Source organism: Mobula birostris, chromosome 12 (assembly GCF_030028105.1).
Source record: "Mobula birostris isolate sMobBir1 chromosome 12, sMobBir1.hap1, whole genome shotgun sequence".
NCBI lineage: Eukaryota > Metazoa > Chordata > Chondrichthyes > Myliobatiformes > Myliobatidae > Mobula > Mobula birostris.
Window position 1 is genome coordinate 55,507,394 of NC_092381.1, and position 23,219 is coordinate 55,530,612.

The following is a 23,219-nucleotide window of genomic DNA, read 5'->3' on the forward strand; positions in this document are numbered from 1 at the left end:
AAAAGAGTCCCGAGGGGTGAAGTGACTGACAACATTTACAAGAAGTATATTTACAGGTTAAGTCTATCAGGCGGTTGAGTCTGTTGCTGTGATCTACGTAGCACCGGTGGTGATTGCACCGGCGATGGCGGTTGTGCTGGCTCCGGCCTGACTTCCGGTGCCAGCACGTTAGGCGTTGGTAATCCCTGGTGCGTGTGCGTCGCGCCTGGTATGGGAGTGTCGTGTGGTGTCTGTATAGGGTTTGGGGTGCATGGTGTCTCGTAGGTATATACATTGGTGGGTACGGGGTCAATAGTCACCACGGAGTGTTCGGGGTAGGGGCCCAGAGCTCCTGTGGGCGCCAGGTTGCGGATGGAGACCGTGTCCTCCTGCCCATCAGGTAAAACCACGTAGGCATACTGAGGGTTTGCATGAAGTAAGTGAACCCTCTCGACTATTGGGGAGTATTTATTGCTCCTCGCATGTTTCTGGAGCAGCACTGGCCCCAGGGACATCAGCCAAGATGGTAGGGTGGTTCCAGTGGTCGATTTTCTGGGAAAAGAAGAGAGCCGCTCATGAGGGGTGGCATTGGTGGCCGTGCATAACAGGGAGCGGATGGAGTGGAGTGCCTCGGGGAGGACCTCCTGCCAGCGGGAGACCGGCAGTCCCTTTGACCTGAGGGCTAAGAGTGTGGCTTTCCACACTGTGCCATTCTCCTTCTCTACCTGTCCATTCCCCCGGGGATTATAGCTCGTGGTCCTACTGGTTGCAATTCCCCTAGCCAGTAGGTATTGGCGCAGCTCGTCACTCATAAACGAGGACCCTCTGTCACTGTGGATATAGCATGGGTATCTGAACAGAGTGAAGAGCTTGCGCAGGGCTTTTATAACTGACGTGGTAGTGGTGTCCGGGCAGGGGATGGCGAAGGGGAACCGCGAGTACTCGTCAATTACATTAAGAAAGTACACATTGCGGTCGGTGGAGGGAAGGGGGCCCTTAATGTCAACACTCAGTCACTCAAAGGGGCGGGTGGCCTTGATGAGTGGTGCCTTTTCGGGTCGGTAGAAGTGCGGCTTGCACTCTGTGCAGACTTGGCAGTCCCTGGTCATCATCCTGATCTCCTCAAGGGAGTAAGGCAGGTTCCGGGCTTTCACGAAGTGGAAAAGCCGGGTGACCCCCGGGTGGCAAAGATCTACGTGTAGGGCATATAGCTGGTTGATCTGCGCGCTGGCGCATGTTCCCCGGGATAGGGCATCGGAGGGCTCGTTGAGCTTTCCAGGCCTGTACATGATGTCATAGTTGTAGGTGGAGAGTTCGATTCTCCACCTCAGAATTTTATCATTTTTGATTTTGCTCCGCTGCTGATTATTAAACATGAATGCGACTGAGTGCTGATCAGTTAGCAGGGTGGACCTTTTGCCAGCAAGATAGTGCCTCCAGTGCCTTATAGCTTCCACTATGGCCTGGGCCTCTTTCTCTACCACGGAGTGCAGAATTTCAGGGCCTTGAAGGGCACGGGAGAAGAACGCCACCGGTCTTCCCGCCTGGTTGAGGGTAGCAGCCAGCGCAAAGTCGGAGGCGTCACTCTCTACTTGGAAGGGAATGGCCTCATCTACCGCACGCATTGCTGCTTTGGCATGTGTCCCCTTTTATGCGGTTGAAGGCCGCACGGGCCTCGGCTGAGAGGGGGAATGTGGTGGACTTGACCAGGGGGGCGGGCCTTGTCTGCGTAGTTAGAGACCCATTGGGCGTAATATGAAAAGAAGCCCAGGCACAATTTGAGGGCTCTGAGGGTATTGGGAAGAGGGAGTTCCAACAAGGGGCGCATACGGTCGGGGTCAGGGCCAATGACTCCATTCTCCACGACACACCCAAGGATAGCGAGTCGGGTGGTCCCAAATACACACTTGTTATAGGTGAGGTTGAAGGATTTGGCCGCTTGGAGAAATTTTTGGAGGTTGTTGTCGTGATCCTGCTGGTCGTGACCGCAGATAGTGATGTTATCCAGATATGGGAACGTGGCTTTCAATTGGCACTGGTCCACCATCCGGTCCATTGCCCTCTGGAAGACAGATACACCATTCGTGACACCAAAGGGGACGCGCAGGAATTGATAAAGTCTGCAGTCTGCCTCGAAGGCAGTGTAAGGGCGGTCCTCCCGGCGGATGGGGAGCTGATGGTAAGCGGATTTTAGGTCTATGGTCGAGTACACCTTGTACTGTGCTATCTGATTGACCATATCCGCGATGCGGGGTAGAGGGTATGCGTCGAGCTGCGTGAACCTATTGATGGTCTGGCTGTAGTCCACGACCATCCTATTCTTCTCCCCGTTCCGAACAACCACCACCTGCGCCCTCCAAGGACTTGTGCTTGCCTCAATGACCCCCTCCCTGAGCAGCCGCTGCACCTCCGACTTAATGAAAGCTCTGTCCCCCGCGCTGTACCTCCTGCTTTTAGTTGCCACAGGTTTACAGTTGGGGGTCAGGTTGGCAAACAGCGGTGGGGGAGGGATCCTGAGGGTGGAGAGGCCGCAAGTGGTATCGGTACTGTGGCAGTTGGCATGATGTTGGGTGGGATGTGCAGGTCGGTGTGTGTGTGTGGTCAGTAGCGGGGTACGTGACATATCTCTACAAAACAGGGGATTTATGACAGTAATTGGCGGGAGGGGCCCATCAAGCTTTATTGCCACGCTTTTCAGGTGGCTCTGGAAGTCCAACCCCAACAGCACAGGGGCACGCAGTTGAGGCATGACCAGTAACGTAAAGTCCCGATATTCTGTGCCCTGCACCACTAGTGTTGCTACACAACCCCCCCGGATGTCTGTTGTATGCGACCTGGAGGCCATGGTGACCCTCTGACTTACCAGCCGTATCATGAGTCCACAATGCTGCACCGTGGCTGGGTGGATAAAACTCTCCGTGCTGCCTGTGTCAAACAGGCAGCTTGTCCTGCGCCCCTCCACCAGGATGTCCATCATTGATCTTGCGAGCTGGTGGGGAGCGCTTTGATCGAGGGTCACGGAAGCCAGGTTGGGGTCGCTGTCTTGGTCCGGCGCGGTGGGGTGGCCCGTGAGCACCCGTTGGTCGTAGGTGGTGGGAGGTGGCGTCGACCAAGATGGCCGCCCCCATGTCTCGCACGTGGTGGCGGCGTGCAGGGAAGATGGCGGCAGGGAAGATGGCGGCCCCCATGTCTCGCACGTGGTGGCAGTGTGCAGGGAAGATGGCGACCCCCACGTCTCACACGTGGCGCTGCTCGATCCCGCTCGCAGTTTTGACTTACAGACCTTGGCAAAGTGGCCCTTCTTTCCGCAGCTGGAACAGGTAGCTTGTCGGGCTGCGCAGCGTTTCCGGGGGTGCTTCTCCAGTCCGCAGAAGTAGCACTTCGCGGACTCACGACTGGCTGCAGCCGAGGTCGATTCGCCGGCGGGTTGCGGGGTCTGCAGCGCCCACGGGGCCATCGGGGGATCGCGTGACTGGAGAGCCTCGGAGTTATGCAGAGCGGCCTCCAACGTATCAGCCAGCTCCATCGCCGAACTTAGGGTAAGATCGGCTTTTTCCAGCACACGTACACTGACCTGGTCCCCGTAACGAAGGCGTCTCTCACTAGGAGTTCTGCGTGCTGCGCCGTCGTCAGCTCCTGGCAATTGCAAGCTCGCACGAGCGTCCGTAGGGCCTGGACGAACTCAGCACTCGATTCCCCGGGGCGTTGTTGCCGTGTTGCTAAGCGGTGCCGAGCATAGACGCTGTTTATCGGCCGCAGGTATTGTCCATTGAGGGCATTCATTGCACCGTCGTATTTCGGCTGGTCTCTGATCAGCGAATAGACCCGTGGACTGACCCTGGAGAGTAGAACTCTACGCTTCGCTACGAGGTCGGTCGCTTAAATCTCCTCTAGCTACGCTTTGAAGCAGGCCAGCCAGAGATCGAAAGCGTTTCCAGCTTCAGGTGTTTGCGGATTGAGGTCTAATTTTTCTGGTCTCAGGACCTGTTCCATGTTTTAAAACGTACAGCGAATAAAATTGAAGCACCTTCAATTATTCCAAAAGACTGAGGTTTGGTAAAATACTGAAAGGCTTTTATTTGCTGTACAATACGACCTCCACAGTGAGTGTCTGCCCCCGGACTGAGGGGGAGGGGCAAGGCGAACACCTTTACACAGGATTCTGTGGGAGGAGCCACAGGGGCAGTCAGCAGAGGTGTGTGTCCAGACAGGTAACCGAGTTACAACATATATACATGGTTTACTACACCTGTCTTGCAGCTTCACCAGATTGACCCCTCATTCTGAGGTATGTGTGGTGCTACTCCTACAAGCTTCACTAAGTCAGTGTTAATCTGCTGGTTTGATGGTGATGGTTAGAGAGGCTGATAGTCTGGGCCATGATGTCCCAGGTTGGAAGCGAAGTGAAATTCTGATGGTCCACAACACATCCTGGATGCCAGGTCCTGTCCTGAGCTGCTGGATCTGTTCACAGCCTGCCCAATTTAGCCTGATGATTTGTGCCAAACAACTCCTTGGAGTGTATTTTTCACTCTGAAGCAAAATTTCCTTTAAAAGGAAGGCTAGGGAATGAAAGAAGGAGGGAGGCTTAGCAGAGATGATGAAGGAAAATGTAATTGTGCTGGAGAGAGAGCATGGCATGGAAGCATCAGAAAATAATCCGTTTGATTGGAAGCAAAAAATAGGACAAGGAACAATACATTGCCGGATGTATTCTATGGGTGACCTATGGAGCAGCAAATGTGCAGAGAGGTTACAGACAGGTGGATGTTTATCGGGTAGTTCTGGTGGGGTACCATACTTTTCCAAATGTCTACTGATTATAGGGTAATAGTGTTATAAGGTATAGGATTAAATGCAGAATGGGTGAAGGATTACTGAAAAGTTGTTATGTTTTATAACTCCAAAGCATAAAACTAATTGAAAGAGCAAAAGCTGGGTGATGCACATTTTAGTTTCATTTTACATTTAATGAGGCATGCACCTCTGACCTGGTTGTGTAATGATGTATGTTATCCACGTACTTTTACATACAACCCAGAATGAATTATTTAAACAAACAATGCTTAAATCAAACAATATATTTACAATATTACTGAAATATTAAATGCACAACAGAAGTGTTCAGGTTAATTTTATAATGGTGGAATATCTGGTTTCCCTTGGGAGGAGTTTTCAGTTCCGGTAAATGACAGGTCACTCTTCTCCAGGTTCTCCTTGGGCCAACACTGCTCTAAAGCCTCCTCCTGAGGCATTCACCTGGAAAAGGAACAGTTTATCAAAGTCTGGGCTCTGAAGGACTGGTGAAGAAGATATTTGAGCTTTAAGGGCTTGGAAAATGTTTTCACATTCACTTGTCTACTTTGTACATCACGGGGTTGCCCAGTAAGATTAGTCAGAGGTGCGGCCAGAGTGCTGATTTTGGAAATGAACCTGCGATACCACCCTACCAGACCCAGGAAGGACTTCACTTCACTTCCTTCTTGGTGTGAGTTCAAGTACTGTTGCAGTCGCTACCACTTTGTCCACCTGTGCTCAATCCCCTCCATCTCCCAGCTGGTAGCCAAGGTATCTGGTTTTCCTTTTCATCCACTCACAATTTTGGAGATTGAGGGTGGAACCGGCAGCAGGAAAACTCCCAGGACCCTATACAGATGGCCCAAGTGCTCTGACCATGTCTGGCTATAGATAACTACGTCACCTAGGTAGGCCACACTGTGGTCCTCATGGTATTGGAGCACCTGGTCCGTCAGCCACTGGAAAGTTGCTGGTGCACCATGAAGACCAAATGGCATCACGGTGAACTGAAACAGACCCCAAGGGTTGTGCGGAAGGCAGAGAGGGGTTCTGGTAGGTCATCCAGGGGAAACTGCCAGTAGCCTTTGCAAAGGCCCAGTGTTGTTAATCCGTCCAGTTCTTTCTAGTAGGTCATCAATGTGGTGCATAAGCACCAAGAAAAGAAATGGCATTTAACTTTCAGATATCAATGCATACCCTCAGGGTGCCATCCTTCTTGTGGACAATAACGAGGGGACAGCTCCACTGACTATTTGAAAGCTCGATGACTCCCAGCTCCAGCACGGTTGGAATCTCATCCTTCAGGGACCTCACAAGTCACTCTGGCACTCTGTAGCAGTGTTGGCGTACTGAACCCTGGTCAGGTCTGATCCTGACGGAAGGCTTTAGGACCTTTGTTAGTCCTGGTCTCTGCTGGAACAGCTGTAGAAAGTCAGCAAACACCTTCCAGAGCTCCACTGGTTGGCGGCCATCAAAATGGGAGAGGTCAGTGTTCCCAGGACCCTGCAGGCCTCCACGACCCCTTCCAAGTTGTCCTTAATGGGTACACCATTGTACAGATATCAACAGAGGCAGGAATACTGGTGTATTTCTCAAGGTGCCATTGCTGGTGTGACTTTCTAGACCTTTTGGTCCCTCCCTTGCACAGACTAGCATCCAAATCAGGCAGAGCTTGTAACCTGTCCATTGCTTTGGTTTCAACATGAGTCATGACAAAATAAGAAACAGCACTATCTACTCTCAAAGTAACAGATGGACGTGATTGGCTATTTCCCTTCCTCAGTAATTCATGTAAAACAGGCAAATCCCTCTCCAGAGCCATGTCAACTGATAGTTTCTCCAGCACCCCCACTGTCATCAAGTACTTGTGGTCATCTGGCTCAAGAGTGAGTTCTGTCAGTGGCTCAGACTTCCAGTCACCATGGAAACATTGGCTAGGTGTTTGGTAACTGCAGTCAACACCAAAGGCAGGAGCATATTTTTTCTTAATGAATGGCAGTGAGTTACCAGAATCTAAAGGTGCTTTAATGGGTTTTCCATTAACTTTGACTATAATAAATAAAGACTCTTTCTCCTCACATTCTGCTTGTTTCCATTACCATAATCACCATCATTACAGTCATTATCATCATCATCACATTCTCCCTTTCTTGGTACATAGCACATACCTGACAAATTGGGCTTCTTGAATGGACACACAGAGGATTTATGACCTGGCTGCTGACAATGGTAACAAATAAAAGTCTTAGAAAAAACTACCAAAGGTTCTTTGTCCTCATTCTCCCACTCCCCAGTTCCACAGAGTTGCTCTGAGAGTCCTATGGAGGGTTAGGGTCTCTGTTGCTTCAGAATGATGGTCGTGATGCTGTCCCCTTGTGGTCATTCAGGTACTGCAGGGCAAGTCGGACCAATGTCCATCCACTGGCTCGTGCTCTCAGACCTGGGTTCTGGCATCTGGAGGAAGAACCTGCAGCAGCTTCCAGAACAATGGCCTCACCAATCTCCTCCTCAGGCATCTGCTGTGGTCAAATCTATCTGTGGTAGAGACCCGTCGGGCAATGAAACATCTCAGTGGGTGGTAGTGTACTGGAACGAAAGTGTTGATGATAGGTTTCTGTCAAGATATCAAATTTAGTCAGCCGCCTCCTTCAGGTCAATATAGTTGTTGAACCTTCATCCATTGCGGTGTAGGCTTTGAAAGCTTTACCCGTCAGTAGTAGCACTAGCTAGCAGACTCACTCCTCCCTCGGGCCATTGCCATATCTGGGCCTTCCTCTCGAACCTGAGGAGATAGTTCCCAATATTTTCACCTTGTTGATAAGCATCTTGGGACCCCTCCACAGGCTTTGGAGTTCCTTCTTAAAAGCATCTTCTGCCCTGTGCTGGGTAGACAAAAAGTCTCTGAATAGATATTCCAGGCAAAATTCGGAAGTGGTGCCACTTGAAGGCCCTTTTGTTCCTGGCCTGAGTTTGAGCCTGCCCTGGGTTGAAGTTTTTCCTCCTCTGAGGCCTCCACTGTTTCCTAGGCATCTGTTTCATTTTAAACCTCGGGAGGTGGGGGGATTCCTGACTTGGGATGGCAATCCCAATCTTCCCTGAATTGAAAGCATCCCTTTGAGACTAGCCATCCCACCGCTATCACCCAAATGTGAGATACGTGGGTTATGACCAAAGGCAAAAGAATGGCTGCAGTTCTTTAGGGCAGGGGTGCAACAATAATCAACCTTATAAAAAAACTAAAAAGAAAACTGTCAATATTTACAAAATGGTATCTTCCAGAAAACACAGAAATAGCTCCATATTATTCTTGATCAGTGTGAACTCCTGGCAGTTCCCTCTCTCCTCCCTCCTCCCTCCTCCCTCCTCTCTCCTCCCTCCTCCCTCCTCCCACCTCCCTCCTCCCACCTCCCTCCTCCCTCCTCTCCCCCCCCCGTCTCCTCCCCCCATTTAGGACCCATTATGAGAATATACCAGAGAACACAATGAAGTGCATGCATTCAGCGCAATGTGTGTGTGTGTGTGTGTGAAGAGTGTAACGCTCCCCTTCCTTTTGATTCCTGTTATGAAACCTAAAGCTTTCTGCAATCAATAATGGTTGCAGTTCTATGTGTTTTCACAGTACTTTCACTATATCAACAAAGCTCATTTCTGCTGGTTTGATTAGAGCAGTTAAACTTCTAAGCAAACATATTCAGCACAGCTTTGTGGGCTGAAGGGCCTGTATTGTGCTAAAGTTTTTCTGTGTTTCTTCTATGTTTCTATGTATGCTTTTCGACCCGGGGCACTTAGCAAAACTTTTCATTGGCTATTTGCTTCAAAATACTGCTCAATTCACTCAGTATACCATATCCAGTTATCTATTATGCATTTGAACGTGTCTATCTTTCTGATGTAGATAGCCATTTCTGCTCTTTTTAAATTTATGATTATCACCCAGTACTCACTGTTTATGAATCCACGAGTATGCTCGTTTTCTGCCTTTTTTTAAATCAAACATGCATCCACTACTTCCACTGGCAGCGTTTTTAACATATCCACCACCTTATGAGTAAATGAGATCTCCCTCATGTTCCCCTTAAATATTTCACCGTTCACCCTTAACATATGACCTCTAGTTCTAGTCTCACCCGAGCTCAGTGGAAAAAGGCTGCTTGCATTTGCCCTGTCTATTCTGCTCAGAATCATCAAATCTTCCCCCTTATTCTCATACACTCCAGGAAACAAAGTTTTAATCTAACTTATAACTTGGGTGTAGTCAGTAGAATGTCCAAGATGTAATGATCATAACATGATAAGATTTATCTTAGCTGTTTTAAAATAAAAGAGCAGTCCAAAGTGCAAATATATTCGGAAGATAGTCATTTCAATGTGGTTTCAGCAAAGCTGGCTCAGGTAAATTTCAGTCAAAGGTTAATCGGCAAGGTTTTATTGGAACAAAAGGCAGCCTCTAAGGAAGGGGTTGTTCAGATACAGTTTGGCTGCATTCCCAGAAGAAAGCTCCTGGTTAGTTTCTAGTTTCTAGTTAAGAAAGCTTATGGGGTGTTAGCTTTCATAAGTCGAGGGTTAGAATTTAAGAGTCATGAGGTAATGATGCAGCTCTATAAAACTCTGGTTAGGCCACACTTGGAGTACTGTGTCCAGTTCTGGTCGCCTCACTATAGGAAGGATGTGGAAGCATTGGAAGAGGAGATTTACCAGGATGCTTAAACACGAGGAATTCTGCAGATGCTGGAAATTCAAGCAACACACATCAAAGTTACTGGTGAATGCAGCAGGCCAGGCAGCATCTCTAGGAAGAGGTATAGTCGACGTTTCAAGCCAAGACCCTTCGTCAGGACTAACTGAAGGTCCTGACAAAGGATCTCGCCCGGAAACGTTGACTGTACCTCTTCCTAGAGATGCTGCCTGGCCTGCTGCGTTCACCAGCAACTTTGATGTGTGTTACCAGGATGCTGCCTGGTTTAGAGAGTATGCATTATGATCAGAGATTAAAGGAGCTAGGGCTTTACTCTTTGGAGAGAAGGAGGATGAGAGGAGACATGATAGAGGTATACGAGATAAGAGGAATAGATAGAGTGGATAGCCAGCACCTCTTCCCCAGGGCACCACTGCTCAATACAAGAGGACATGGCTTTAAGGTAAGGGGTGGGAAGTTCAAGGGGGATATTAGAGGAATGTTTTTTACTCAGAGAGTGGTTGGGTGCGTGGAATACACTGCCTGAGTCAGTGGTGGAGGCAGATACACTCGTGAAGTTTAAGAGACTACTAGACAGGTATATGGAGGAATTTATGGTGGGGGGTTATATGGGAGGCAGGGTTTGAGGGTCAGCACAACATTGTGGGCCGAAGGGCCTGTAATGTGCTTTACTATTCTATATTCTATGATACAAAGGATGTACAAACAAATCTGGGATCATGATAGGGCTATCAAAGGAGATAAAGCAAAAAAAAGGGTTTTATTTATGATGGCAATTAGAAACAAGAACCAGGCTGATTACAAAGACCCAGAGAAAATAAAAGCTAAAATAAATGGAGTAAGGACAGCTTAACTGCCAATATAAGTGAAATGTAAGACGTTCTAGATGTGTAAGGAGTAAAAGTTACTGTATGGAGGAGAGGGGACTAATAAGCACAAAGACATTTTTCAAGGATGCTGACAGGATAAGGACAGTGTGAAGGTACCACAAGTACTTGGCATCTATCTTCACCAGGGAAATACATGCTTCCAAAGTAATAGTGAAGGGGATATGTTTGTGACACTGTAATGTTAAAAATTGGAGTAAGTATGTTATCTGAACTTAAAATGGGCAAGTCACTACGACTGGGTGGGATGTACCTGATCATCCAAAGGAAAGCACGGGAAGAAATTACAGGAGCTCTGATCACAATAGTTTGATGCTGTTTAGCAGTGGGGTCGACTCCAGTGGACTGCAAAGTGATAAATGTGATTCCCTAAAACAATAACAGGAGTCAGAGTGTCCAACCATTACAGTCCAGTCAGCTTATATGGCATGAAAGCTTTTAGAAATATTGATCTAGACGGGATAGAGTCCTGCAGGGGAAACTGTATTAATAAAAGGAAATCAACACTGGGTTTTGTTAGTTAAAAGTAGATGGTGTTTAACTGATGTAACAATGTTTTGATGCAGGTAATGGAGTTGTTGAACTTTCAGAAAGCTTTTACTAAGATGTTGCACTTAAAGGTCTATTAGCAAAGCTGAAGCATATGCCATAAAGGGGAAATTGATACCTTGAGTAGACGATCAAAAATTATGCTTTGCTTTTTCCTGATTTGGAGGAAGATGATGTGCTATTCTCCAGCAACTGGTATTTGGGAGACTGCATTTTTTCTTTGTTAATAACTTGAATTTTGGTTCCAGCTGTGGGGGGGTGGGGGGCGCTATTTGTAAAATTGCAAATGACCTAAAACTTCACAGTGTTGTGAAATGCAAGGCAAAGAGCGATAGCAGCCTGCTGGCCAAATGGTGGAAGCATTAATCTGGAAAAATACGAGACAATGCATTTAATAAGAAGAATGAGAAGAGAGAATGTAACAGAGTAAAACTTCTGAGAAGCAGATGGCACCAGGTTTGTGTATAGACAAATCATTGAAAGGTGCAGGGAAGGTTGAGAAAGTGACTAACAAAACAAAGTAACTAACAAAGAGAGGCATAGAGTGTAAAAGCAGGCAAAAGATTTTCTCTTGTTGTGCCATTATGCAATATTGGTTCAGCCTCAACTGTTGTGTTTAGTTGTGGTTATCTCATTTTAGGAAGCATATGGGGACATTTGAATGGGACCAGAAAAGTTTTTTGAATGTGGTTCCTTCATGAGATAATGCAGTTGCAAGGGTAGATTACAGGATCTGAGACAGTTTTCTATCAAGACCAGAACTGCGCACTATACTCCAAGTGTGCTCTAACAAAACTTCTATACAGGTGCAACATGACAACCCAGCTTTGAGACACAGTGCTCCAACCAATGAAGGCAAATATGCTATACATCTTCTTGAGCACCCGATCCACTTGTGTGGCCACTTTCAGCGAAGCTTTGGATTTCACTCCAGCTCTCTGTATGTCAATGCTCTTCAGGCTCCTGCCAATTTCTGTGAATTTTCCTCTCGCATTTAAACTTCCAAAGTGTAACATTTGCATTTGCCCAGATTAAACTCTATCTTCCACTTGTCTGCCCGGATTTCCAACTGGTCTGTATCTTGCTGTACCCTTTGACAATTTTTCTTACTATCCACAACTCCAATTTTCATGTTGTCTGCAGACTTGCTAATTGAAACACCTACATTTTCATCCAGATCACATACAAGACCCAGCAAATACTGATCCTTGTGGAACACCACTGGTCACAGTTATGCAATCAGAGAAACACTATTCCACTACTACCCTCGGTCTTCTAGACCAAGCCAATTTTGAATTAACCTCACCATTTATCCCATATGACGGGATCTTCTGGATCAGCCTACCATGAGAAACTTCGTTATGCTTTACTAATGTGAACAACGTATTCCTTTCCAGGGAAGCAGGATGACCTGCTGAATTCCTCCAGTATTTTGTACTGTATTGTTACTCTAGATTTCCAGCATCTGTAGATTCTCTTATGCTGATCCAGTGCTCAAACTGTTATGTTTGTCCTTAATAAAGACAAACTTGACATGGGTTTACAGTAGAACATTTTATTACTGAAATGCGGCTCAATCCCTGTGCGCACTCAACCAAGTCACCATCGTAGCTTCCGGTTTTGGGAGAAGCCCTCACTATGCCCACTGGGAATTCCACACATAATAACACAATGATCTTAACTTTCTGAAAAATCCCGACCAAATTTGTGAAACAGGATCTCCTCTGCACAAAGCCATGCAGTTTATCCCTAATAAATCCATGCTTTTCCAAAACCTGCCCCTAAGAATCTTCTCCAATAATTCAACTTCTTAATCAAAAAGAAAAATAAAGCATATATAAGGCCTAAGTTTACAGTCTCTTATCACCTAACGTTCTCAATCCTTGCTAATCTTTACCTTTCAACTTCATAGAAACATACTGGCATTGCACTCAATCCAGCTTTAATGGAGTCTGACATGTCACATGTGGATTTACCCCCATATAGTTGCTCCCAATCTATTCTCCCCAGCTCCTGCCTGATAGTGTTATAAATAACTCTTATTAATACGATGAACACAGGAAGTTTTATCCAGAGTGTAGTTAAAATATGAATCCTATAATGACAGAGTAATTAACAAGAATGAGTGCGCTTTTAATTTTTTTCAGTTTTCAATTATTTTTTGTTCAGTTCAGTATTTATTTTTCTAGTTTTTGTGTTTGACACTATGGGGTATTTTTGGTTAAAACTAAAAAAAACTCTTGTTTTGCACCAACTTTTATTCTTGACAAAGTTCAACTGAACTGAAAGCACTCGCAATAAAAGTTACAGACTAGTTTAGGTCTATAGAGACATTGAATACCACACCACAAAACAGGCCCTTCGAACCATCTAGTCCACACTGAATTATTCATCTGCTTACTTCCATTGACCTGCACACGACCAGAGCCCTCCATACCCGTCTGTGTACCAATCCAAACTTCTCATAGCTGTTGAAATCGAACCCACATCCAACATCTCCGCTGGCAGCTCGTTCCATACTCTCATCACCCCGAGTGAAGAACTCCTTCCTCATGTTCCCCTTAAACATTTTGCCTTTCACCCTTAACCAATGACCTCTAGTTCTAGCCTCATCCAGCCTCAGTGGAAAAAGGCCTGCTTGCACTTGCACTATTAATACCCTTCATAATTTTGTATACCTCTATCAAATCATATCTCTCTTCAATTGTCTACGCTCCAAGAAATAAAGTTCTAACCCTATTCAACCTTTCCCGATAACTCAGGACCTCCAATCCAGCAACATCCTTGTAAATTTTCTCTGTACTCTTTCAATCTGATTGTATGTAGGTTACTGAAATGGCACAAGATACTCCAAATTAGGCCTCACCAACATCTTATAAAACTTCAACATAATATCACAACTCCTATACCTCAATGCTTTGATTTATGAAGGCCAATTTGCCAAAAGCTTACCTTATGACCTTATCTGCCTGTGACTCAACTTTCAAGGAATTGTGAACCTGTATTCCCAAACCCTTCTATTCTACCACACTACTTAGTGCCCTACCACTCATCATGTAAATCCTATTTTGGTTTGTCCTCCCAAAGTACATGAGCTCATACACGTCTGCATTAAATTACATGTGCTATTTTTTGTAGCCCTATTTTTTTCCAACTTGTCCATATCCCGCTGCAAGGTTTGATGGTCTTCCTAGCTGTCCACTACACCTCCAATCTTGGTGTCATCCAGAGATTTGCTGATCCAGTTACCACATTATTATCCAGATTGTTGCAATAGATGACAAACAACAACAGACCCAGCACTGATCCCTGCAGCACACCAATATTCACAGGCTTCCAATCGGAGATGGAACCATCTACTACCGCTCTCTGGCTTCTCCCACAAAGCCAATGTCTTATCCAATTTACGACCCATTTTGAATGCCAGTAACTGAAACTTTTTGACCACCCTTCCATGCGGGACCTTGTCAAATATCTTGCTAATGTCCATGTAGACAACATCTCTTGCCTTGCCTCATCAACTTTCTTGGTAATATTCTCAAAAAAAAAGTAAGATTTTCTTTATTATTTCTTTGCCATTTTTTCACTGTAATTGTCACGTACCCCGTGACGGGGGTTAAGAAACCAGCAGAGATGGAAAACACTTTGGAGTCTCGTATTGCTATAAACTACTGATATTTATTAGTAAACTACGCAATACAGTAATATAAATGTAAATAGATCAAACAGGGTTAGCAATGATTATATATAAAAGTAAGTGTGGAATATCTATATGTATGGAAAAAACCAAGCTTCTTTAAGTCTAAGGGGTAAAATGATACAGTCTTACGATGTTGAGTAAAGTTCAGTTCAGTTCAGTTCGTGGTATTTAGTTGAATAGCGATGGAGAGAGAGAGAGAGTGAGTGAGTTGAGTCTTCAGGTGAGCTGATGCCGTCGATCTTCTCGTCGTCCTCCGAAATCCTTTACAAGTCATCGACTGTGACCTTAACCCGGGGGACCGGTCTTCTGTGGTGGAGCTATCACCCAGGCGAGGATGGACACATAGACAGCTCCCCCACCAGTCAACTCCTTCTTCACCGATGGAATAGCAATTTGGATCAATCCCGCCTGATCGATCCTCCGAAACCCACTTTCTCTGCGGGCACAACTATGCTCATTCAGTGTCCAGATCATGTGTCATGAGGTCTGTATCATCTGACCTCCCGTTTATTTCACCAGGCTGAGCATCACCTGTCACTCAAAAGAGTCCCTCCTTCCTTTGTCTGTAAAGGGGTGCACAAGCAGGCAACCTGTCCTTGGAAGTAACATCAATAACCAGCTGAAAATCATAACATCAAGTGTCCATTAATTAACACTGCCTTCGGTCACCATAGCAACCTTCGAGCTGCTTGGTGCTGTCTCCAACTCCAAGCTCAGTAAAAATCCAAAGTTACTTCCAATGCCTTAAAGTGACAGTCCACTGTTAATCTTCGTCTCTCTCTCTCTCTCTCTCTCTCTCTCCTCTCTCTCTCTCTCTCTCTCTCTCTCTCTCTCTCTCTCCTCTCTCTCTCCTCTCTCTCCTCTCTCTCCTCTCTCTCCCCCTCTCTCCCCTCTCTCCCCTCTCTCCCCTCCTCTCCCCCTCTCTCCCCTCTCTCTCCTCTTTCCCCTCTCTCTCCCCTCTCTCTCCCCTCTCTCTCCCCTCTCTCTCCCCTCTCTCTCCCCTCTCTCTCCCCTCTCTCTCCCCTCTCTCTCCCCTCTCTCTCCCCTCTCTCTCCCCTCTCTCTCCCCTCTCTCTCCCCTCTCTCTCCCCTCTCTCTCCCCTCTCTCTCCCCTCTCTCTCCTCTCTCTCTCTCTCTCTCTCTCTCTCTCTCTCTCTCTCTCTCTCTCTCTCTCTCTCTCTCTCTCTCTCTCTCTCTCTCTCTCTCTCTCTCTCTTCTCTCTCTCCTCTCTCTCCCCCCCCCCTTTTCTAAACAAACCATCAATGATAAGTGTCTCTCTCCAAACAGTTAATAGGGGCACTCCTGGATCCCCTCAGTAATAATGAACACTGTTTGGTTTCTTCTCAATGGCAGCCACATTCTCCATTTCATCATTGGCCAGCAGATCACATTGAAATATGGGATTAGTCAGATCCAATTGTCCATTTTTGAAAGTCACTTGTGCTATAAATAAAGAAATGTAAATTCTGCCCGTTGACATCACTAGTTGGAATAGAGTTATGTCGTTGAAAACAGAGGAAGAGATTTTTCCAAATTGATCTTTCAGGCTGTTTTTAGTTTAAACTAGAAAATTTCATTTCCTCATGAGAGTACAGCTGCTTTTTAAGGGAAAGCTAAATGTGCAAAAAGGAGAGAATACTGGTTGTGTTAGATGCAGAGAGTTAGGAAGAAGTTTGAGTGGTGTATTTACACTAATGCAGACCAACAAGGCTTAAGGCAGACCATTCAGTCTAACTTCAGTTTATCTTCCCCTTGATCTGTTTAGAACTCCACCCCCCCCCCCCCCCACACTTCCAGTAATGCTGATCCAGATATTGGGATAGTACAATGGCAGTCTAGATACAATATAAAAGATGTTCAGAAATGAGAACTTAGAATTAAGAAGGTTGGTGCCATCGTGTTTTTAGCAAGAATCCTGCTAATCTAACTGAAGGGGGACAGTGTCTCTGAAGATCTATCCTGGGCCCAACATGTTGATGAAATTACGAAGGCACGACAGTGGCTATATTTTATTAGGAGAGTGAGGAGATTTGGTATGCCACCAAACACTAGCAAGTTTCTACAGATTGGTTGCCTCATTACAGAGGACTGGAAAAAGCTGCAGAGGGTTATAAACTCAGCCAGCTCCTTCATGGACATCAACCTCACCAGCTTCGAGGAAAGCGAAGCCTCGTGAAAAACTTATTGTTACTCAACCCCTTTTCCATCAAGCAGCGTAATTTCTGTCAACAGAGATACCTTTGTCCAGGTCTAATCTGATACAGGTTAAGCATAGTGGTTGGTACAACATTTTACAGTAACAGCAAGCCCCATTCTATTCCCGCCGCTGTCTGTGAAGAGTTTGTATGTTCTCCCTGTGACTGCGTGTGTTTCCTTGGAGTGCTCTGCTTTCCTCCGACAGTCCAAAGACGTACTGATTGGTAGGTTAATTGGTCATTGTAAGTTGTCCCGTGATTTGGCTAGGGTTAAATCGGGGGGAGTTGGGTAGCATGGATGGAAGGGCCTATTGCACATTCTATTTCAATAAATCAAAATTTTCTGTAAGCCAGCTCCCAGTGGTATGAACTCTAATAGCTTATTTTATTGCATCCAGTTGTGGAGCTTAGATTTGAATCACTGATAGATTGTTGTTAACTATTTTGTAACCTTCATATATGTGCAGGTAAAATCTAGTCAAATGTATCTTAAAATCTAACTGCCTCACCAAAAGAATGTTTATATTTTCAAGCAGTGTTATGTTGTAATGGTTTATATAGAAGTAAATTTAAGAGATTGAGGTAACATAATATTTTTTTTGTCCTTATTTTCAAAATTTTTGTAGTTTGAGTTTTTTAAACTATTGGCAACAATAGTTACTTTTTTTTGTCTGTTTTGGCATTCTCAGTATATTTGACAAATCAGTAATGTGAAAAAGCACTATAAATCTAGTACAATGCTTATAATAATAGACTGTTCACCAAAAATTTTATTTGGACCTTTGGTATTTACTTTGTTCAAAACTCGTTCAACTGTAGATTGAGATCAACTTTGACCAATGGATTTTCAAATTGTTTAATTAAAATTCAGAACATTAGAGGCTTTCACTTAATACCTCTTGAAATTATCCATTGAGATGTTATTTGTTAGTTCTTTTTATAAACTCTCCAACAGACGCAATGCAGCTTATCACCTTCCTCAGTTATTTCTCCTTTCCATAAAACATGTTAATGTTCTTTTCCCCTTTTGTTTTACCTTTCTCGTCTTTCCCCACTTCCTTCTCTCTTATCTATTGACACTAAGTCCTGCAGAGATCAGTTTTCCTTTCTGTAAATCAAACATTGGTTAATATTTAGTTCTTTGTAGAAATAATTAACTATTGTTTAGATCATTAAATAAGTAACCAATCTTTATTTCATCAGCCTTGGCAGTGAGTCTATTTATTCTTCATGGAACGCGTGGCTGCTGGCAAGGCCAGTGTTTATTATGATCTTAATTTACCCTTGTAAAGGTGGAAGTGAGTTGTGCCATTCACCAATATGGTTTTGTGCTCTGAAGTTTTTTTTTGTTGCTGACGAGAATGAAATTCCAGCATGTTGACTCTGCCATGATATTTGTTTTTGAAATGACCTGCCTTCAATTTCACTTTGTAAAAGATTTTAAACGTGCGAAATAATCTGATAGTAAAACAACGATATCATAGGGCTTCTTTTTCTGCAGCCTAGAGTTGTGGAAGCTAATTGAAACACTCCAATTGCTGCATGATTTATGATTATACAAATCAGGAGGGTACCTGATATAATTATGCGAGTTTCCCTGTCGGCTACAACCAGTCATATAGTAGAGGAAGCATTCTAATTAGTGTTCATTTCTAATTTTACTGAAATTACTTGTTTAAAATAAATGATTTTCTACGAATAGACTCTTCTCAGGCTTTGGGCTGGCTACAGGTATCGATAATAACTGATGTTTCGATGACAAACTCAGCCGTTTTCATCAGGAATGAAGGTGGCTGAATTTGTCATCGAAACTGCGGTTGTAATCACTACCTATACCCAGCAAGAAGCCTGAGAAGAGCTAATGCCGGGAAAGCACTAGGTTCTTTTTTAAAAGTTCTTTTCTGTTTGAGACCCTTTTGTTTCCCCTAAAGAAAGGTAACCATTGTCTTTCTTTTTTCCAGAAAAATAAAATTGATTTTCAAGCTCTCCGAGCCAAATTTCAGGAGCATGATGTAAGAAAGAACAAACCCAATGGTAACTTAAAAGTAGCAGAGTCTGAGGGTTCATGGGCACCAGAAGCAATAGCACTTTATGATCCTCAAACAGAACTAAACTTAACCAAGAGTGACAATATTGAAACAGTTAGTCCTCACAATGCTGCCATTCAACAGTCCAGTGCAAAACCTCCTGCTTCTTCTCTTCCTCTTGCAAAGCCAAGAGTTGTCTCAAAGCCTGTCCACTTGAATCTGTTTGAATGGATGGAACCCAACGTTGCAATGGATAGTAGAGGAAGACCTGAAGATCTTACCAACTCCAATCGGGCATCAGGGGATATTCAAGCATCAGAATTCAAAACGTTTGAAGATAATCAAGGAACTAACCGAGACAGCAAACTCGCATTTAAGGAAAGAATAAGTATTTGGGAGAATTCTTCATGTTCTGGTATAGAAGCTGACACACCGAGTCAAAAATTAAAATGCAGTGCCCTCCCTCCTTCATTAGTAAACTTGAGATCAAAAGCTTTGCGTGAAACTCCTTACAAGGTCACTTACCTTTCAAGAGGCAATCGAATAATGGGTCCAGGGGAGCAGATATGTGGTGTCAGGAATGGGAAGGCACTCCAGATTGAGGAGCCAGCTTCGGTTATCCATAGCTGTGAAGATTCTCAAGTAGCTACTAATTCTAAACTAACTGTCCCATTTTATGAACTAGAAGTTGATCTTCCTACTCCTCGAAATGAACAAAGAGGACTCAAACAAGATAATATTCTCAAATCAGGGTCTTGGGGACCTGTTGAGATTGGATAACTGTGGGAGATCAAAACTCATTGATGATAAAAAGGGACAAAATGTCATGGGGAGCGAGCATCTGCATAAGTCCATGCAGATCCGGGAACTTCCATCCCTTGAAGTATTGGGACCTCCTCCTGGGAAACCACCCAGACCATTCACAATAGATCTCAGTATATTAGAGAATATAAAAATGGACAGTTGTTGTTCATGGGAATGTAAGTTCTGCTTTTCCACAATTAATAACATTCAAATTTTTCTTGTGCCGTGATTACTAAATGTTGAATCTCCTCAAACAAGTCTCCATGTTCAGTTAATTTTCATTGATGCATTGTTACGAGACTGCCGAGTATGGCCTACTGGAGAGAACTTGACTACTCTTAAATGTTGAGTATGTCCTAAGTGACCCCCTCAGTTGTCATTTCAGAAATTCTAAGTACTTTATTATCAAAGAATGTATAAGTTATCCAAACTTGAGATTTGTTTGCTGACAGACAGCTGCAAAGCAAGAAACCCGAAAGAACCCAATTTTAAAAAAATAAAGACATCTCCCAATGTGCAGAGAAAGAGAAAAAAAACACAAATCACGCAAAGAATAGAAGCAAGGAACAGCATTCTAAACCAAATTGAGTCCTTGGATACAAATGCCCGGAGTAGGCCCAAAGCCTCGGTATTCAGTTCATCATGTTAACAGGGCAAATCACCACTTTCATCTATTCTGGACATTGGATTCTGCCAATCCACTAAAGTTATTTTATAGAAATATTTTCAGACATCCCGCCCTGCAAAAACTCATTTCAGGGAGGTAGCACCATCAATTTGCGGAAGACTCCCGGAACTTCCGGGAGAGGTGGGATGTCTGCAATAGAGTAACTCCTTAGCAGCTAGTCAGCTAGTTTAAATAACGTTAGCTATGCTAATAATGAATGACACCTGTTAAACTCACCTCAACATGTCTTTTACAGTCTTTAACCCACCATGGGAAATGGAAAAGTCACTGTTGCAAACTGTGCAGCGAGCAACACTGTCATTATTTTGATCCCTATTAGGCAGGGGTACACTTTAGGGTAGTCTGGGGTAATGTACTTTTTATATTTTTTTTTTGGAACACTCTACCATCTCTCTCTCTCCCCCTCTCTCCCCCCCTCTCTCCCCCCCTCTCTCCCCCCCTCTCTCCCCCCCTCTCTCACCCCCCCTCTCTCTCCCCCCTCTCTCTCCCCCCTCCTCTCTCTCCCCCCTCTCTCTCCCCCCTCTCTCTCCCCCCTCTCTCTCCCCCCCTCTCTCTCCCCCCTCTCTCTCCCCCCTCTCTCTTCCCCCTCTCTTCCCCCCCTCTCCCTCTCCCCCTCCCTCTCCCTCTCGGAAAAAAAAATGATTTCCATGATCTTGTATATAACTTCCGGGCATCAGGGAGCCACTATTAATATGCGGGAGACTCCCTGAATTCCGGGAGAGGTTGGATGTCTGTATTTTGAAAAGCATTTTTGGCTATTGTAGATAGCAATTTAAAAATGAAGCATTAAAATTGCATAACTACTTTGTTATGTCTTTTATTTTTTTTAAAGAAAATTCTTCTAAACTGAAACAGACAACTTTTGAAGCAGGTAACATTTTGGGCAGTAGGTGTAGCGTCTTCAACCTGAAGCAACTGGTTCTCTTACCGAGAATGCTCCCTGACAGACTGGGTGTCCCCAGCATTTCCTGTTTTGATAGCAGGTGTTCACTATGTATAGCCTTTTCATTAACTGCTCCTGAAAACCAGAGTTATAGGCCATAATTTTGCTCAGAGGTATCAGCTCATTAAAATTGCAGGTTGAGGCTTTGCATTCTACATGCTTATAATATCCAGTCAACTATAGATTGTCTTAGTGTTTCTTTTTGCAATTAACACTTCTTCAATTGGCTGTAAATGTTCGAAAACTTTTTTGAAATAAAATTTATAACCTGATTCAAAAGTAAACTTTACTTGTGAGTCAGAAGCTGAGAAATGTATTATTTTCTGGTTTCCATATATTTATCTGTAAGATTCAGAAAGCAAGGAAAGAACTGAGCCCAGGTTCTATTTATTTCAGATTGTAAGCTGAACACACAACATAAATTTGTGTGCCAGGCTTTAGATGTTTCAGAAAGGACAGGGAGGGAGGCAAAAGAAGTGGGGGTGTGGCACTGTTATTCAGATATAGTGTCATGGCTACAGAAAAGGAGGAAGACATGGAGGGATTGTCTACGGAGTTTCTGTGGGTGGAAGTTAGGAAATGGAAAGGGTCAATAACTCTATTGGGTGTTTTTATATAGTAACAGGGACATCGAGGAACAGATACGGAGACAGATTCTGGAAAGGTGTAATAATAACAGGGTTGTTGTGGTGGGAGATTTTAATTTTCCAAATATCAATTGGCATGTCCCTAGAGCAAGGGGTTTAGATGGGGTGGAGTTTGTTGGGTGAGTTCAGGAAGGTTTCTTGACACAATATGTGGATAAGCCTACAAGAGGAGAGGCTGTACTTGATCTAGTATTGGGAAATGAACCTGGTCAGGTGTCAGATCTCTCAGTAGGAGAGCATTTTGGAGATAGTGATCACAATTCTATCACCTTTACCATAGCATTGGAGAGGAGAGGGATAGGAACAGACAAGTAAAGAATGCGTTTAACTGGAGTAAGGGGAAATATGAAGCTATCAGGCAGGAGCTTGGAAGCATAAATTGGGTACAGATGTTCTCAGGGAAATGTATGGAAGAAATGTGGCAAATGTTCAGGGATATTTGCGTGGAATTCTGCATCGGTACGTTCCAATGAGACAGGGAAGTTATGGTAGGGTACAGGAACCGTGTTGTACAAAGGCTGTTGTACATCTAGTCAAGAAGAAAAGAAGAGCTTATGAAAGATTCAAAAAGCTAGGTAATGATAGAGATCTAGAAGATTATAAGGCTAGCAGGAAGGAGCTTAAGAAAGAAATTAGGAGAGCCTGAAGGAGCCAAGAGAAGGCCTTGGCTGACAGGATTAAGGAAAACCTCAAGGCATTCTACAAGTATGTGAAGACCAAGAGGATTAGCTGTGAGAGAATAGGACCAATCAAGTGTTTCAATGGGAAAGTATGTTTGGAACCGGAGGAGATAGCAGAGGTACTTTGCTTCGGTATTCACTACGGAAAAGGATCTTGGCGATTGTAGGGATGACTTGCAGCAGACTGAAAAGCTTGAGCATGTAGATATTAAGAAAGAGGATGTGCAGGAGCTTTTGGAAAGCATCAAGTTGGATGCCACCAGGACTGGACGAGATGTATCGTAGACTACTGTGGGAGTCGAGGGAGAAAATTGCTGAGCCTCTGGTGATGATCTTTGCATCATCAATGGGGACGGGAGAGGTTCTGGAGGATTGGAGGGTTGCGGATATTCTTCCATTATTCGAAAAAAGGGTGTAGAGATAGCCCAGGAAATTATAGACCAGTGAGTCTTACTTCAGTGATGGTAAGTTGATGAAGAAGATCCTGAGAAGCAGGATTTATGAACATTTCGAGAGGGATAATATGATTAGGAATAGTCAGCATGGCTTTGTCAAAGGCAGGTTGTGCCTTACGAACCTGATTGAATTTTTTGAGGATGTGACTAAACACATTGATGAAGGTAGAGCA

The 23,219-nt window shown here is 44.5% G+C and overlaps 1 protein-coding gene across 1 annotated transcript in view; it reads left to right on the forward strand.

Moving 5' to 3' along the window:
• The window catches only part of LOC140205927 (FYN-binding protein 2), an 83,626-nt gene that overhangs the window by 16,007 nt on the left and 44,400 nt on the right, over window positions 1–23,219 (forward strand). The window contains 2 exon segments of the mRNA XM_072273818.1: window positions 18,764–19,588; window positions 19,590–19,809. Coding sequence (XP_072129919.1) covers window positions 18,764–19,588; window positions 19,590–19,809 — 1,045 coding nt within the window.